Below are 15,579 nucleotides of genomic sequence, written 5' to 3' on the forward strand. Positions count from 1 at the left end.
TAAAAGAGATATTTGAAGAGCAAACGGTCCTTGACGGCTCTTACAGATACAAGTCAATAAGAAAATATTATTTTTAATGAGAAAGTTACTTAAACCGAATGCTACGGCTAAAACTGATGGAAACATCTTGTTTACCTCTTCGTCCATACTCCTTGGCGAGGAATCGTTGAACTGACTGTTAGTTTCACACTCATTGCTGTGGGCTTGCTGCAAATGGTCCATTAATTCACTGAAAAAAGCATTGAAAAATACTTTGAGAATGCGTCTCTGAGAAAAATATTGCAATAAAAAATTATGATGAGTACCTGAGCTAGGAAAATTGACTATCCCATTACTTACATAGCTCTAGAGAGGAAAATTTTTCGAGAATATTCATTTAGATACCTAATCAGATTTTCTGATCATTTTTCTCAATTTTCATTCAATATTGAATTGTTCATTGGTTTACAAAAACAGGTTACAGGCGGTTCTTACGAATGACACTTGCTTATTTCGACAGAGTTTGACAGGGAGGAACCAAGTCACATCAAGATGGAATCAAGGAAAAAGTTATAAGTCTAATTATTCTCTATAACTCAATGTTAGAGATGAATTTCAATGCCCATTATTACATTCAGAATATTTTTCTTGACTTCAAATTTCTGACGGGAAAAAACGGGCTGCCCGTTAAGGGTGACTTATTTCCTTTCCATCTCAGATAATGTTTCTGTAAATTCAGTCCGTTTTCAAAAGACTTTTTTTGTCTGATAGTTTTTTCCATAACTCTGTAAAATAATCGTATAGCTATGTATAGCTAGTATATACAAGGCAGTGAAAAACAGGAGCTTGAAAATAATTTAAACTTACTCTTCAGTGACAACATAGAAAGGACAGAAGTAGCATTTGATTGTTGCATTTGGATTCTTTTTGTGTGTTGCTGTGTGAGCTACAATTTCTGCTTCAGAGCTGCAAGAAAATGAGCAGACCCGACAGGCCCATTGACCACCTGAGCAAAAAATAACATAAACATGAGTAAAGACGAGCAATTTTTAAACTGGAAGAAAAATTACAAGGTGAAAAAAAGATAATATAAAGATATTATCTTTTTTTCTAATTTTGATTACAGGAATACATTCTGCTGATCTTGTGGATCACCCCTCCTTTTTTTCAAAGAGATAGGTGATAAATACATCAAGTAGAGCAAGGATTCTTCAAGAATAAAAATCCTAGAAATCTAATTTTTCTAAAAATTGATGGGCAGCCTGTCATTTTGAATATAATGAGATTAGCTTTCTTTATCATTGAGGGCATTTGATGAAGGTTATATTGAAAGGCTCCTTTTAGAGATCAACAACTGTTTACTTACTCCGCCCAATTGAGGGATAACAAAGAAAGCACCCAAATTCATGATTCCGTTTCATGTTAACCTTTGACTTGTCATGACGCTAAACAAAAAATTCCAAAAACAGCCTGCTGATGTGTAAAATCTAACTGGTCTTTACTTCTATCTCTTAATTAATATAATAATTAAATAAGTAAATAAAAGAATAAAAGAAAATATAAATGTTATGTGCTCATAAATCAACACTTGCAAATGTTCATTTCTACCTCTCCCTTCACTCATACTGCCAAGTTAAGGAAAAACACAGTATGAAGTGTAGTCATTGAGAATACTTTTCTTCAAATTTTTCGGACTTTAATATGAAATATTTAAAAATTTCAAGAGAAAATACCTATGCATAAATTTCTTCAAAAATAAGTCTTTTCGGAGGAAATGTGGGAACATTTGAATGTTCGAACAGCATTTACTCTTAGCCCAGCAGGACAGTCATAAGCTGATTTATTAATATTATCATATATCAGACTCACTTTTTGGTACTTAAAGAACAATTTTCTCAGGTTGAAAAGAAAAAACAAACAAACTTACTTTTGGAGATATTTTCGGGTGAGTCATTTGCAATCTTACTGTTTTCTTTTCTTGAAATTGTAATTTCAGGTGGCTTTGGTTCTTGATTTGCCTGTAAAAAGAGGAAAACTTTAAATTACTAACTTAGGTACTTCTCAGGATGCAACGTGAAATATTTCAGAATTACTCACTGTCAGAAAAGAAGTATGAAGGTGCAGAAAACCGGACTCATTGACGTAGAAAGTCCTAACTTGCAGAGAGCACATATTTTTCAGACTTACATACTTAATGGAAAAAAAAAGTTTAATAGGAGAAAACTAGCGTAGTGATACTCCAATTGTCCGATGCTGCAGTCAAAACTGGGTGTTTGGTTAAGAAAAGTTGGCAACTTGACATAGAGCAGTTACTAAGGCGATTGAAAATATGTAAATAATTTGTTTTTTTTTTTGTTTATGAATAACTATTTTTTACATTTACAATGGAAAATTTGCCAAGTTTCAGCTTTTTGGTTACAAACAGAACCTAAAATGGCATGTTTCCTATCTTTTTTTAGTTGTTTCAATTATTTTACTTTTTTGATGGCCGACGCAGCCCTTGCCACAAATTGTCGAATTGAGGGATTACCGTAAATCAGTCGCACTCTGAAGTCTTTGAAAAATCTTAAAGCATTACTAACTGCTGAATTCACTGTCAGTCAAGAGATTTTGAACACCAGGAAAGGTGCCCATCCCTCCTTTCTCAGCTTATTTGCATACACAGGAAAGTATACTCATCAGCGCTGCACTAGGACAACTATATATACGTAGAGGAGTTAACTTGCACTTTCACTGAGCAATTGTTCTGTTCATGTTTGTCCAATATACCTGTAGCGCGATGAATATTGTTCAGAAATCATTCAAGAGTAATCTGTTGCCCTCCCGGTTGCTCGTACTGCTCAGAGCAAAGGGCAGAAAAAAGTTAGTCTGCAAATGGGTCTGATAAATCATTACTGTCTCATTTATAAAAATAAAGAGCAGTCATTGAAGCAACAGTGAGAGCCTTCTTAACTGAAATGGTTCTCATTGAACTTAAAGTGCAAGAAGTGTTATCGAACACATTAATTAATCATACCATTTTATTAGGAGAAAAATTGTTCTCTTGGTGAGAAGGTACAGCTGTTTTCCGGGCAGTTGATTGAGAAGCATTAGAAGTCTTAACATTTCGCTCCACTTCAGCTTGTTTATAGTGTTCCTTGACATGGGCTAGTACGACAGTGCGATCACTGTCCCTGCAAAATAAAAAGAGCCGGTCGTTTTTGAAAATATTCTCCGATTAGATTCTACAACAAGAACTATAAAAAAAAAATACTGCAATATTTGTATATTAATATACTGCAAATACTTTTAATTCTTCAATATTTATGCAAGCATTTGCATTTAAAAATGTGACACTGCCACTGTGTCAGATTGAAACAGGTGTTTGTTTCAGATTGATTTGATGATGCTGCACTGCATGCTGTTATCATTCAGAAGAATTTTCTTTCTTTTTGACTGTCATTTCATTCAAACTTAGCTAAGTAAGGGGCATAGCATCTGCATAATTTACATGGTTGGTATGGGAGAGAAACCTCTCTTTATTGTTGCTACACAGTGGTTCTCTTTAAAGCAATGTAAAATATCCACATTTCCTTGCATAAACTGGGAACCATGGCTCTCCACAATAATGAATTAAGTGTAGCAACAGATCTACAGGTAAATGCGCGTACAGCTGCTGAAATAATTTGACATTCCTTGAGTGATTTTAGAATGACAGATTAGTGACTGACAAATAATATGTTGTGGCTTTGAGATTACACAATTTAAAAATTTAATTTACCTGAATAAGCATTTTTTACACTTCCACATTGTTTTCTTGTTTTCTGGACTAGATTTCTTCTTTGGCGGTTCTGAATCAGATGGCTCTGCGCTTGGCGGCCGTTTAACAGCTGCAGCAGGCACAGCTGATTTACGAGCTGTTTGCTGGGAACTAGGTACAGCATTTGACGAAGGTTTCGGTGACTGAGAGTTAGCACCTCCACTAGGTATGGCTTTCGTTCTCCGCCCTGTTCCACTGCTTTCAGCTGATGGCTCATGAACACGGATCAATGTGAGGTATCTGTTATATTTGGAGTAATTTCGTCGTCCTGTTTCATCAGTCATCAAAACTCTAGCCTTAACATGGTTCGGGTCACGAGCAGTTTTTAGACGAATGTGCTTGGTGATGTCCCATCTCCAGTTTGATCTGTAGGAGCATAGTGAACACTCAAATGGCTTCTTATTCAGATGACCTACGATATGTACATGGAATCTTGAAGCTGTTGCTGCCCAGAATGTACAGTGAGGACACTTGTATGCCTGCAATCAAACAAAATAAATTCACATTACGGGCACTGCTTTGATTTGGAACAAAACCGTGTTCTCCTAATTACATAATAGACGCTAATAGTAGCGTTGTCATCATAAGGATTCTCTATTATATTGAATTGGATCCAAACAATAACATTTGCATAACCTCTTTCAATGCTACCAAAGCGAATAAATCGTTAAGTATCACTTTTCTGTGACGCGGCACTAATAGCATCTATAGTATTCGGAATCTTGATTTGGAGCAAAAATACATGAAAGTCTCCCTATTAGATGAACAAAGAGCAAGTGGTGCATGATCATCACAGAACCTTTAAATGCTCAAAATGAAGATAAACCACCATCATCTGATGTTTACAGCATTGCAAAAAGGCCATCGCTGAACTTCTCTTGATGGACCAAAACAGTGATTATGACTAATTTGTAACATTACGAAGAAGGGAAGGTGTTCAGCCTTCTAAGTTTTGCTATCAAAACTAAAATAGTCAGAGTATGTGGCAGCAACATTATTGAGGGGGTTCAGGACAGCCACGGCACGGCCTACCAAGTGGGTTTTCCCCTAGTGGTGCCGGTGGCCGAATTCTTGAAAATATGTCGGGCCAACTTGACAAGACAAGCCCTGTATTAACCATGCAACATATCGCATTTCGATATCTTATCAGGCTGTTTTAAACTCTCAAAAGTCGGTCCGCTGAACTGAAATCCATTGACTTATTTACAGATTAAAAGTTACCCGAAGAAAGCATAGAATGTCTGCTCACCTTTCTAAGATGGCCATCAGTATCATTTGATTCTGAGATTGGTAAATACCCATGAGTAGCTTCTGACATTGTAAATAATCCAAAATGAAGGAAAACTGTGCAAAATAGTAATTATATCCAACTTGTAAAAATAGGACATGCTGATGGTGCTGGAGTCATGTTCAATGAGAGCATCCTTGCACTCGTTTCACGAATATACTCGGTTAAACATTAATACTCGAAAAAAGAAACGCCCTAGCTTATGCACAAAAACATGAGATCAGACTTGAAATGGCAGTTGTCCTTCACAAGCAAACACAATACTCAATTAGTTATTTTAACTACACAGCAAGTTGCCATAAAGTATGTGGGATGGTGTGGACTTATCAGCGGCAACAATAACAACTTATCAACACCAGCCTGACGAAAACAAAACAGTCAAAAATCCACGAATGCATTAGCATTACACGACTGGGACTGGGTCAATTCGCTAGAACTAATGTGAAGAGGAGGGGGGGGGGGGGGTAAAAGGAATTTTGTGGTTGACGTCCACCGCCAATAGTGAAAGTGTGACCGGTTTCAAGTCAGGGACCGGGTAGGCAATTCGGATTACACATATGTGTGTATTTTAGATGAATGATTGTAATGAACATACGGGAGGAACATTTAGGCATTTAGAGGAACATACCAGGTTCTTTTAAAAGAGGACATGACTCTCGTTAATTTTCTGTCGAAAACTAATAGACCCTTATTTTACAAAAATATTGCCGTTTCCTTGGAGACCGTTCTTTCATAAGAAGACTATTAAAATACGATCCGGTTAAGTGTCAGCTGTACCTATCACCTTATCGCCAGTACCCATCGCCTTATCGCCTGTGTTGGGACCTTAAAAGCGACTAAGGGGCCCCAAGAAATCTAAATTGCATGCAACATTCAGATTTATCGACGCGGTTTGGGAGACATTAGAAGAAGGGAAGAGGCCCCACGGTCTCAAAATGAAAGCATTCAATGGTGCCTATGTGCGGTTCCTGACAGGGCCGGATTAAGGGGGTGGCCATATGGGCCGCGGCCCATGGCGGCAAAATTTAAGGGGCGGCTAATTTTGCAATCTTTTTGAATGTAGGTATCAAAAAAAGAGAGAAAAAATCGGATTCAGAAAATAAATTATAAACGAGAAAAGGCGACAAAATCTCTCATTTCCTGAGAGTAAAAGTATAGTAATTTCTAATTTTTTCGTCTTTCGGTGATACAAGAGACAGCACCTTTAATTAGTCGAGTTAAGAGGGAAACCAAAGACGCAATTTTACCTGGAACGGAGCGGCGCGGCGGTCGGCATTAAGGGGGTGGCCACATTGGCCGCGGCCCATGGCGGCAAATCTAAGGGGCGGCAAAATTTGCAATTTTTTTAAGTGTAGGTATAAAAAAAAAAAATCGGATTGAGAAAAAAAAAAAATTCAAACGAGAAAAGGGGACAAAATCTCTCATTTCCTGAGAGTATAGTAATTTCTAATTTTGTCGTCTCTAAGTGATACAAGAGACAGCACCCTTAATTAGTCGAGCTAAGAGAGAAACCAAACACGCAATTTGGTCCGGAACGGCGCGAGAAGGAAATGATGACGAGGACTTGAGATGAAAAGGAGAAGCCCTCGCGCTTCGGCGCGGCGATCGGCATGTAACACATATTAGCGCCTACAATACTGCGCGAATACTTCACGCATTGCATCGAACACAGTGCGGTCATTGCGGTCACCGTGAAATGGATAGCGCCTACAAGAAGGCATGAATACTTCACGCATTGCGTCCAACACAGTGCGGTCATTGCGGTCAGCGTGAAATGGATAGCGCCTACAAGAAGGCATGAATACTTCACGCATTGCGTCCAACACGGTGCGTTCAGCAGCGGTCGGCGTGAAACGCATAGCGCCTACAAGACTGTCGGAATACTTCACGCATTGCGCCAAACACGGTGCGGTCTGCGCGGCGCGGCGGCGGAAGTTAAAATCATTGAACCACATTTATGTTTGTTCTTTGATAATTTTTTCGTTGATTTCTTATGAATGGAAGGCCTTTTCCACACAGAGATGGGTTTACGAAAATTATCTTTCGCGCATAGTTCTGTGAACTTATGCTAGTAGTGTTGACAGGGTTTTCCCAAAAAATGTGTTCAACACGAGTAAATGCGTCTTATACACCCCTCCCCTGCTGGCACGTTCACTTGATGGTATTTATTGAGTTTCAAAACGAATGAGAAGGGGGCGGCAAGGTACAGGCGGCCCATGGGCGGCAAGTAGGTGAATCCGGCCCTGATGGTTGGGATTGTGATACTTTTTTTCCATAAACTGGTTGGAGCAAGTTAGGAACAATGTGAGTGAAATATTAAGCCGCTGCAGTTAAGGACAAACCGTGTGATCGTCGCCAAAATGCTGCGAGCAACTCTTACTGATCCCAAACCGCGCATATTGCTTATCGAGATATTGAAGGGGAACTGGTCGAGGCGTGTGACTGTGTGAGAAACAGTGTGAGTGGAGTATAAATCCACTACAAAGCCAAAGCATGGAGAACTGATTGAGGTGCAAATCCATTTCCGGCTTTATAAATGTACATAATATGATTAAAATTCCTATCGGGGTTTCAGAATTTGTTTTTGCTGCTTGAGGTTTGGTACCTATCGATTTGATATTGCGGATAGTTTTCGGATTGTAGGCAAAATAGTTCGAGTATGTGTTCCAGAATGATAATTGTGACGCGAGCCGACTCGTTAGGACTTCTGAACTCTAGGATGCCTACGTAAATATGTATAAGTGGAGTAACAGGAAACGCTTCGAAAGTCGGGCCGAGGGAAAAGGCACGACGACAAGGATAAGTGCGAAGTTGCTGAGACCAAGACCGTACATTTAAATTTCTAATGCATCTCGTCAAAACCTACCGTTAGATGAAAAAGCTCCATGTACGTCATCGAATGAGTCCATATACCTCTGGTAATATAGAAAAATCTTTCAAATCTATAGAATCGATACATGATAAAAAAAATATTCATACTGCTCGGAGAAAAATTAATAAAAACTCGCGATTAGCAACCAGTGGGGTAGTGATGCAGGCAAGCTGTACATCGACGGTGTAAGTCCGCAATCTCCCCGTATCTCGGTTTGCGACGTCGCAGACTTCCTGTCATACTTTATTTTGTAAATGAAAAACTACTCACCGGCAATTCTTAAAAACTGCCGTGATTTTTCTTCTCGATGCCGAGAAAATTCTGTGAGAACTTCAAGGAATGTTGTCGATTTGTTCTTTTTTAAAAAAATAAAATAGGAGCAGATATTTTCAAACACTGTAAACGAGAAGCGTGGTTGCGGACTTACGCCGTCGACATGCAAGGAGAGCAAGACAGAAAAACACCATCATAGCGCGTGATTCAACGTTTTGATATTAAAACTATGTGTGAAAATAAATGAATTCAAAATGAACTAAATGCATAGGCTTCTCGCGCTCCACAGTTCGTTTTGATTTTTATCATTTACCAACACATAGTTTGTTTGTTTGTTTATTTTTTATTTTTTTTGTTTTTTGTTTAGTTTTTTAAGCATAAACACGTTCAAATAAGGGTGTGATTACACCTGCTAATAAGTAAACCCAGGGCCCGATTTTTTCCAATCCTGGACGAGCCATGTCGAGCCACGTGCCGTAATCAGACTGTCTATTTAGTCGAGTAGAGTACCTAGCTATTCTTCTCGAGTGTGCATATTCAAGCAAGCCCAAATTGGCTTCCGAGTCTATTAAAGATGAAAAACTGCCATTTGAGAGCCGGTGTCAAGGAGACGAAGAGAGAAGACAATCAAAGTTAAAGATTTTCAACACTACCGCAGAGGCGGTCCAACGCTTGGCAACACTGGTTTCCTCCAGTTAAACCCGTGTTGAATAATCGATTCTCGTCCAAGCACCTGGCCCCCTAAGAATCGATTCATTTTCATAGGTTTAAATGGGAGAAAACAGTGTTGCCAATCCGCCTCGGCACTACCGACGAGTCAACATAGCCCCTGCGTTCACTAAATATGCAGACACAGATAACCACGTAATTTAAATGGGCATATATTATCGATAGAGATGGGTGGGCAATTAAGTAATTTGAGTTTTTAGGTAGTTAACTGACACAAAAAGATCGCGATTGCTCGTACACCAGTGGACAACTTTCGATGGCCGGTATCAGTTCATGTGATTCCTGCCGATGATAGGGGATTGGGAGGGCGTGCCACTGTTTTCGCTTGATCTCGCTCTTTACTTTTTCCAACTTTATGAGTGTCTACTTATTTCGACGGTTGTCGGAAGGTGTGGGGGGGGGGGGGGGGGGGAGAAGGTACCGGTGATCAGTAAGGATGAATCTTGTCTCATTCGTGGATGAATTAGGGGTGTGATGGGCCCTCTGGGACCCCACCCCTCAAAATCTTCTCGACCCCTTCCAGAAAATTTGAAAAACTAAATGAGTGACATTTCTGAAAACTTTGAAATTTTATTTTAACAATTTTTCGGTAAGCAGCTCAAAATTACTTAAACGACGTATTTTCAAAATTCAAAAAGTTTCAAGGGTGGACCCACAAAGGCAACCCTCTTAGAAGCTGTGGACTTTGAAGATCCAATGCGGCGATGATTGTGCCGTTATTTGCAAAACATTTGCAAAAAAATGAATTACTAAACAGCCAAAATATTTTTACGGGAAAATGAATACTCATATAGCTTTTTTCGGAACAATTCATAGGGAGCAGGGTCGTAGGGACAGTCAGTTAGTATATAAGAGGCTATACTTTTGCACGTGCACAAGCTTTTCAGCATTTTGCGAGCCTTACACGTCTTTTTGTCGGAGATGTCCTGCACTAATAAATTTGGATTGGCTACTGCCCGTTAAATTCTACCCGTGTTTTATCACATGGTGTGAGAGATGATAGATGTTGCCTAGTCGGACTGATTTCATTAACTCATTAATCCTTCAAGAACCAAAGGAAAAATGTTGCAAGACGTTAACGCTGCTTGAGCATTCAACGAGATTTACCCCTGCGAGGAATAGAAAGAAAAATCGAAGACTCACCCTCTTGATGTTGAGCTCGGCGTTGGGGCTGATATCGGCATCTTGCGCAGGAACACTCAAGCCGTGGCAGCCAGATTTGGACTTGTAGGTGACGGAGCCGATTCCAGGGGCGGTTTCCACCCCGACGTCTTGAATATTTCCCTCACCATCACGCGGCTCGTCTCCTTCCTCTCCACCTTCCTCGCCCTCTCCTTCAGCTTCACCATCACAGTCTCCTTCCGGGATGTCTTCATCTTCCTCCTCTTCACCCTCAGGACCTTCGTCGTCGAAGTCTCCGAGATCGCCCTCCTCAGGGATCGGTTCCTGTTGACTGGCCTCCTCTGGGACCTGCGGCTCCGGTCGATTCCAGACGAAGACCTTGTTCTCCATCGGATGCGGCTCGTCCGACGTGGACTCCGCCTTCTCGGAGGGGTCGTCATCCATGTCCATCTCGTCCAACTTCCCTTCCTCCTCGCCTTCAGGCTCTTCGTCCTCCTTCTCGTCGAGGAGCTTCTTCCGGGCCTCCGTGCAGGACTTGAGGTGCTGAATGAGATCCAAGCTGGTCTTGCACCTTTGCCGACAGTGCTGACACCTCGTCGAGAACAACTCGTTCCCGTTCGGCACCGACAGCGTGCTGCTCGTCGAGCTGTTGTCGTTCTGCTCCTGGCAGTTCTTGTGGAGCTTCTGGTGCCGCACCAGCTCCGACAGACATTTGGATTCGTGGCCGCAGAACTGACAGATCATGCTGTCCCCACCTGCGTCGACCATGAGTTTTTCCTTCAACGTGTCGAAGAACGACATACCTCCCTTCTTGGAGACCTCTTTGGATCCCGTTTTGAAGGGACTGTCGAGCGTCGTCTTGCGCGGAGTTTGCGCTTCTGGGTCCTTGGCGTCAACCTCGTGGAACAAGGATGCGAAGTCCTTGAGGGCGCTTGTCGATTGGGCGCAGAAATTATTCAGGTCTTGATCCAGCATGAAGGCGGATTCTGATCTCTTAGGTGTGGTTTCTCGGCTACCTTTCGTCGACGAGGCATTATGGGGAGAAGTGTTGGCGCTCTGGACCGAAGGGATCTTGAGTACCGTAAGGCTGGAGCCAACGGCCGGTTTGTTTTGGATGGGGATGAGGTTCGGGATGGGTCTGGGTGGTGCTTTCTTCTTGGCACCCTCCGAGTGCACCGACTGCTCGTGTTTGATTATCTCGGCCTCCCATGAGGTGGAGAAGGGACAAGCGCGGCAAAGGAATTTGGGCGAGTTGTCCCCCTTGGTAACTACCGTTTCCGAGCCTGGGAAGCCGACTTTCGACTCCCCGGGCCTCCTCACCGTGAGTTCCTTACTACTATCGTTGAAGTTATTTACAATACAGTTGTTATTCAGGTTACTATTGCTACGCTCACTAAGGTTTATCAGTCTACCATTAAGGTTTTCAGTACGGTTATCGATTTGAGATCTTCTGGTTGCGTCGAATGGTTTTGGGTCCTGAAACAGAAAAAATGAAAATGGTCATCAGATGAGATTCCGAACGGAAATAAAACATTCTGAACAATACCTGGATAATGGAGGGTTACTATAAAAGAGGTCATCATTGGATTACAGTTACCTCTCTCTTAATTTCATTTCTCGGTCCGTACGGCCGGGCGAGCTTGCACTTATAGTCGAATACCACGGCAGGGATGCTAACCGAGGAGACAAGGTCCCCTTGCACTTAAAGGTTGAATTTTGTTGGAGGATAATGTTGCTAAAATCCGTTTTCGAGATTTATTGAAATTCGGCCCATACCTCAACGCAAATTTCTTTGCAACGTTTGATCCCTCCTCTTGAAATTCGACTTAAATGGCGCCCGCCCATCGGCTACATTTACAAACTCAAAAATGAGCCTCAGAATCACATTATTTCGTCTCAAAATTGGACATATTTCTGTAAAACGGAACTATGTGCATTAGGATGTGAGCCCTGTTATGCATACCTTCTTATGGGTGTCAAGGCTCCTGTCTCAATGCACATAGTTCCGCTTTACAGAAATACGTCCGATTGAGGGAATGATGAGGTATGGAAGAGGCGCGAAACTACAAATTTCAAGTAATGGCAAAAGTCGATGAAATTAGAATATTTTTCTTGCCCGCGCGCTTCTCCCTTTGATCAAAATGATTACATTCTGCTTTCAACCAATCACAAGATCCGCTAGAAATGTGCTGTGTGTAATTAAGCGTCCTAATAAATCGACGAGCTCCTGAATTGCTACATGCTGCGTCAAATTCAAGAATTTTCTGAAAAATATACTCCCGATAGGCGATTATTTTTTACATTTCTTTCTTTCTTATTTTTTTCTTCAAATCCGTGGGACCAAACAACTTCATCACGTTACACGATGAATACTTTTATTAAAATTAGCACATTTAAATGTTGCGATACTTAAACGCGATCAAAAGCAAGGGGGGGGGGGGGGGGGGGGAGCTGAACTGAATTTACGGAGGGAAAAATGATCTTTGCGACAGAAAAATAAAAATTTTCGGACCACAGTTTGACAACAAAAACATCCGAATAGTATGCGGGTTCAGTTTTTAATTCAAGGATTTTGAGGGGAAATACACGCGAACACAAAACCTCAGATAAATCGTACATTTCTCCAGAAGAAACTGAAATAAACTCCCCAGGTTCGCAGAGAAAAAAACGTCAAGCCGTGATGGTTTTCAGCGACAAACACACCACCGGTATTATTTAATTGTTTTCCTTTCTTTTACATTCATGAATCGACGATGCACAAAGTGTCACCTTCCGGCCGAAATATCACAAGCGCCATGCGACGTTTCAAAATTTCGGCCGCCATTTTTTCATAGAGAAATTGTTCAACGAAGCTTTCCGATAATTTCACCTAATTTTTTTCGTGTTACCGATAAAAGTCAATGAAACTTTCAGATTCAATCAACAATTTCTCCATTAAAAAAAATGAAATAGTGGCAGAAATTTTGAAACGTCGCAGGGCGCTTGTGATACTTTGGCCGGAAGGTGACGAAATCACAATGATTAAGTCAACTTAAATTATATCTGAAATGAAACCATCGTGTAGTAAGACGACTTATTGGGAAGGACGGATAATTTGGATAATCACTTTCAAAAGTATGAAACTTCAAGTATTTTAAACATTTCAGTTAGGCGACTGGACCAATTTCATTCTTTTCCGATAATTTAAGTATTGATGGAGCCACAATTGGACTACATTTTGCAGTTAGGAACTATAAATTCTAGCCCGGTTTAAAAACAACGTATGTGCCATTAGTTTCCCTATGCACGCAAGTATTTGTTCAGATGAGCCAGCATTTGTAGTTCCAAATTGCGAAATGCAGTCCAATTTTGTGACGAGTTCAGATGGAATGCTGACTCCCAGGTCTGATTCAGTGTTACTCCAGTTGCATTGCGTGCAATGGTTTATAAGCCAAGCACTTAAAGGTCGACCCGATCCAAGCAACTAGGTATGATTCGCAAGAGCAAAAGCTGCCCTGTGTCGATTTCCTTCGATCGACAAGATGAATATGGGCCTACTCGTGGTCGGCGAGACGACTCCGGCTTCGACGCGGCGCGATGACCACGACATAGAATAAGCCAAGAGCAAGAGGACGTCTCCTCTGGGTCGGGCCAAAATCTCGTTATACTTAATAGGTCACGAGGTGGCGCGGTATCGGTAGTGGCGATGATGGCACGGGCAGCAAGTTGGAGAAAATGAGGCAGCAAGTATACTCAAGGACGGATGGTTTATCTACCGAGTCAATTAAAGGCGGTCAAGACCACATGACAAGACGTTCAACTCGAGAAGTCATTTCATATAGACACGCTTAACTGGACGGATGACAGCCCAAGACGAGTCGGAGGAATCTGACGCGCGAGTTCAGCGGCGCGAATAATTTTGGAGCATAGAGTAAACTAAGAGGTCTACTTTCACTTAATTTAGCATAGATATAGTGAGGGTGTAAATTCTAACTTTGGAATCCCTTAACTCCTTGGTTTCGATTTCCTTCCTCAGTGGAGGGCGTGACGTGATGTTGAAAATTTCTAGTTTCTAGTTCGGTCATAGTTGCTCTCTACCACAACTACTCTTCAATTTTGTACATTCTGCTCAAAATAACGGAATATTTTACCATAAACCTGTAAAACCGAGGCGAGTATACTACTGCTCGTCAAAAGCAACTGAAGCGCCTTCTATTTTTTATGTATGTAACACGCACATCCGCTGAGCTCGAATAGTTGCATCAAGGAACTACCATCGGTATACTGTATTGTCTGCCAAAGGATATAATGAACTAGCAGAAAGCGCTTCGCTTCGTCTTTTTGGAATTGCGTTTTATAAGCACATTCCACGCTTTTATAAAATTCCTTAGGTATTTTTCCGTAATTAAGGTCTTTTTTCGGCTTCCATTTAATTATTTTGTTTCAGGGATAATGTAATAGGATAATTATTGTCCATCAAATACATTCAATTTACGGTAGAATTGTAGGTTGTGTTGGTAGAGTTGTTGCTATGCACTGAGAAAAAACTATGGCTTATAAACCTATTAGAGGTAAATATGGAACACCACTAATAGTAGTACCTCTACATATAATAATAGCACATATACCTTAGTTATGGTACGGGGTACCTTAATTAGGTACAGAGACCTTAGTATGGTTCACAGACCGAGAATTATTAGTTTATTTACGACTATTATAGGTGTTCCATATTTACCTCTAATAGGTTTATAAACCATAGTTTTTTCTCAGTGTGAATGACTGAACCTACCCACCACCCCTCCCGCCGTCCTACACTTACCTTTTCAGTAAGGTCATTACATAATATGACCAAATATAAATAAACGAAAATCTTATAAAATTAGTGACGGTGAAATTCCAGTATCTTTCATACTGCCGAATGCAGAAAGAACATTTGAATTTTGCCAAATTTCTTTTGATAAACATGTAATTAACCGGAAAGTTATGAATACCTATCACACTTAATTTGATTGCAAAAATAAAAAAAAATATAAAATAAAAATATAATAATATCTGAGAAATTCACGAGGTTTTTGGAAAATCTGCATATTATCAATTTAAAAGGCAACGAGTGAATATTCTTACGGCATTTTCCCTTAACACGCCGGCGTTGTGGTGCGTCATATAAAACATTCGCTCATAATGCACCAAAAATCATCCATGCATCAATGCATCAGCTGGTGACTTTCTTTTTGATTTGACACTGAAGAAAGAATCCTACATTCGGACGCGCTCAAATTCTCAACTGATGTGAAAATCTTATTTCGAGGCTTAAACAACTCACTATTTCCACTCATATTTCTTTTTGAGATTGTGCGATGCACAAACATTGTCTCGACTGTAAAAGCGATGAACTTCGCATGAGACGAACGGAGAAAAAATGCGCATCTAATAATGTAATTCCGATTACGATCAGTATTACACAACTTAATCTTCAACTTTTCGCACGTTTTATGAGCAGAGAAAGTAATCATTCGAGACTGAAAACTTGAGATTTCA

The 15,579-nt window shown here is 40.6% G+C and overlaps 1 protein-coding gene across 1 annotated transcript in view; it reads right to left on the reverse strand.

Annotated features, from left to right (window-relative positions):
* Nucleotides 1-15,579, reverse strand: part of LOC109041199 (uncharacterized) — a 61,693-nt gene that overhangs the window by 7,216 nt on the left and 38,898 nt on the right. Inside the window, exons 3-8 of the mRNA XM_019057451.2 lie at nt 10,084-11,538; nt 3,740-4,257; nt 2,996-3,152; nt 1,907-1,997; nt 847-985; nt 136-229 (exon numbers count right to left, since the gene is read on the reverse strand). Of these exons, the coding sequence (XP_018912996.2) occupies nt 136-229; nt 847-985; nt 1,907-1,997; nt 2,996-3,152; nt 3,740-4,257; nt 10,084-11,538 (2,454 nt within the window). The remainder of the gene's footprint in view (nt 1-135; nt 230-846; nt 986-1,906; nt 1,998-2,995; nt 3,153-3,739; nt 4,258-10,083; nt 11,539-15,579) is intronic.

The sequence above is a fragment of the Bemisia tabaci genome, chromosome 1 (genome assembly GCF_918797505.1).
Source record: "Bemisia tabaci chromosome 1, PGI_BMITA_v3".
NCBI classification, from domain to species: domain Eukaryota; kingdom Metazoa; phylum Arthropoda; class Insecta; order Hemiptera; family Aleyrodidae; genus Bemisia; species Bemisia tabaci.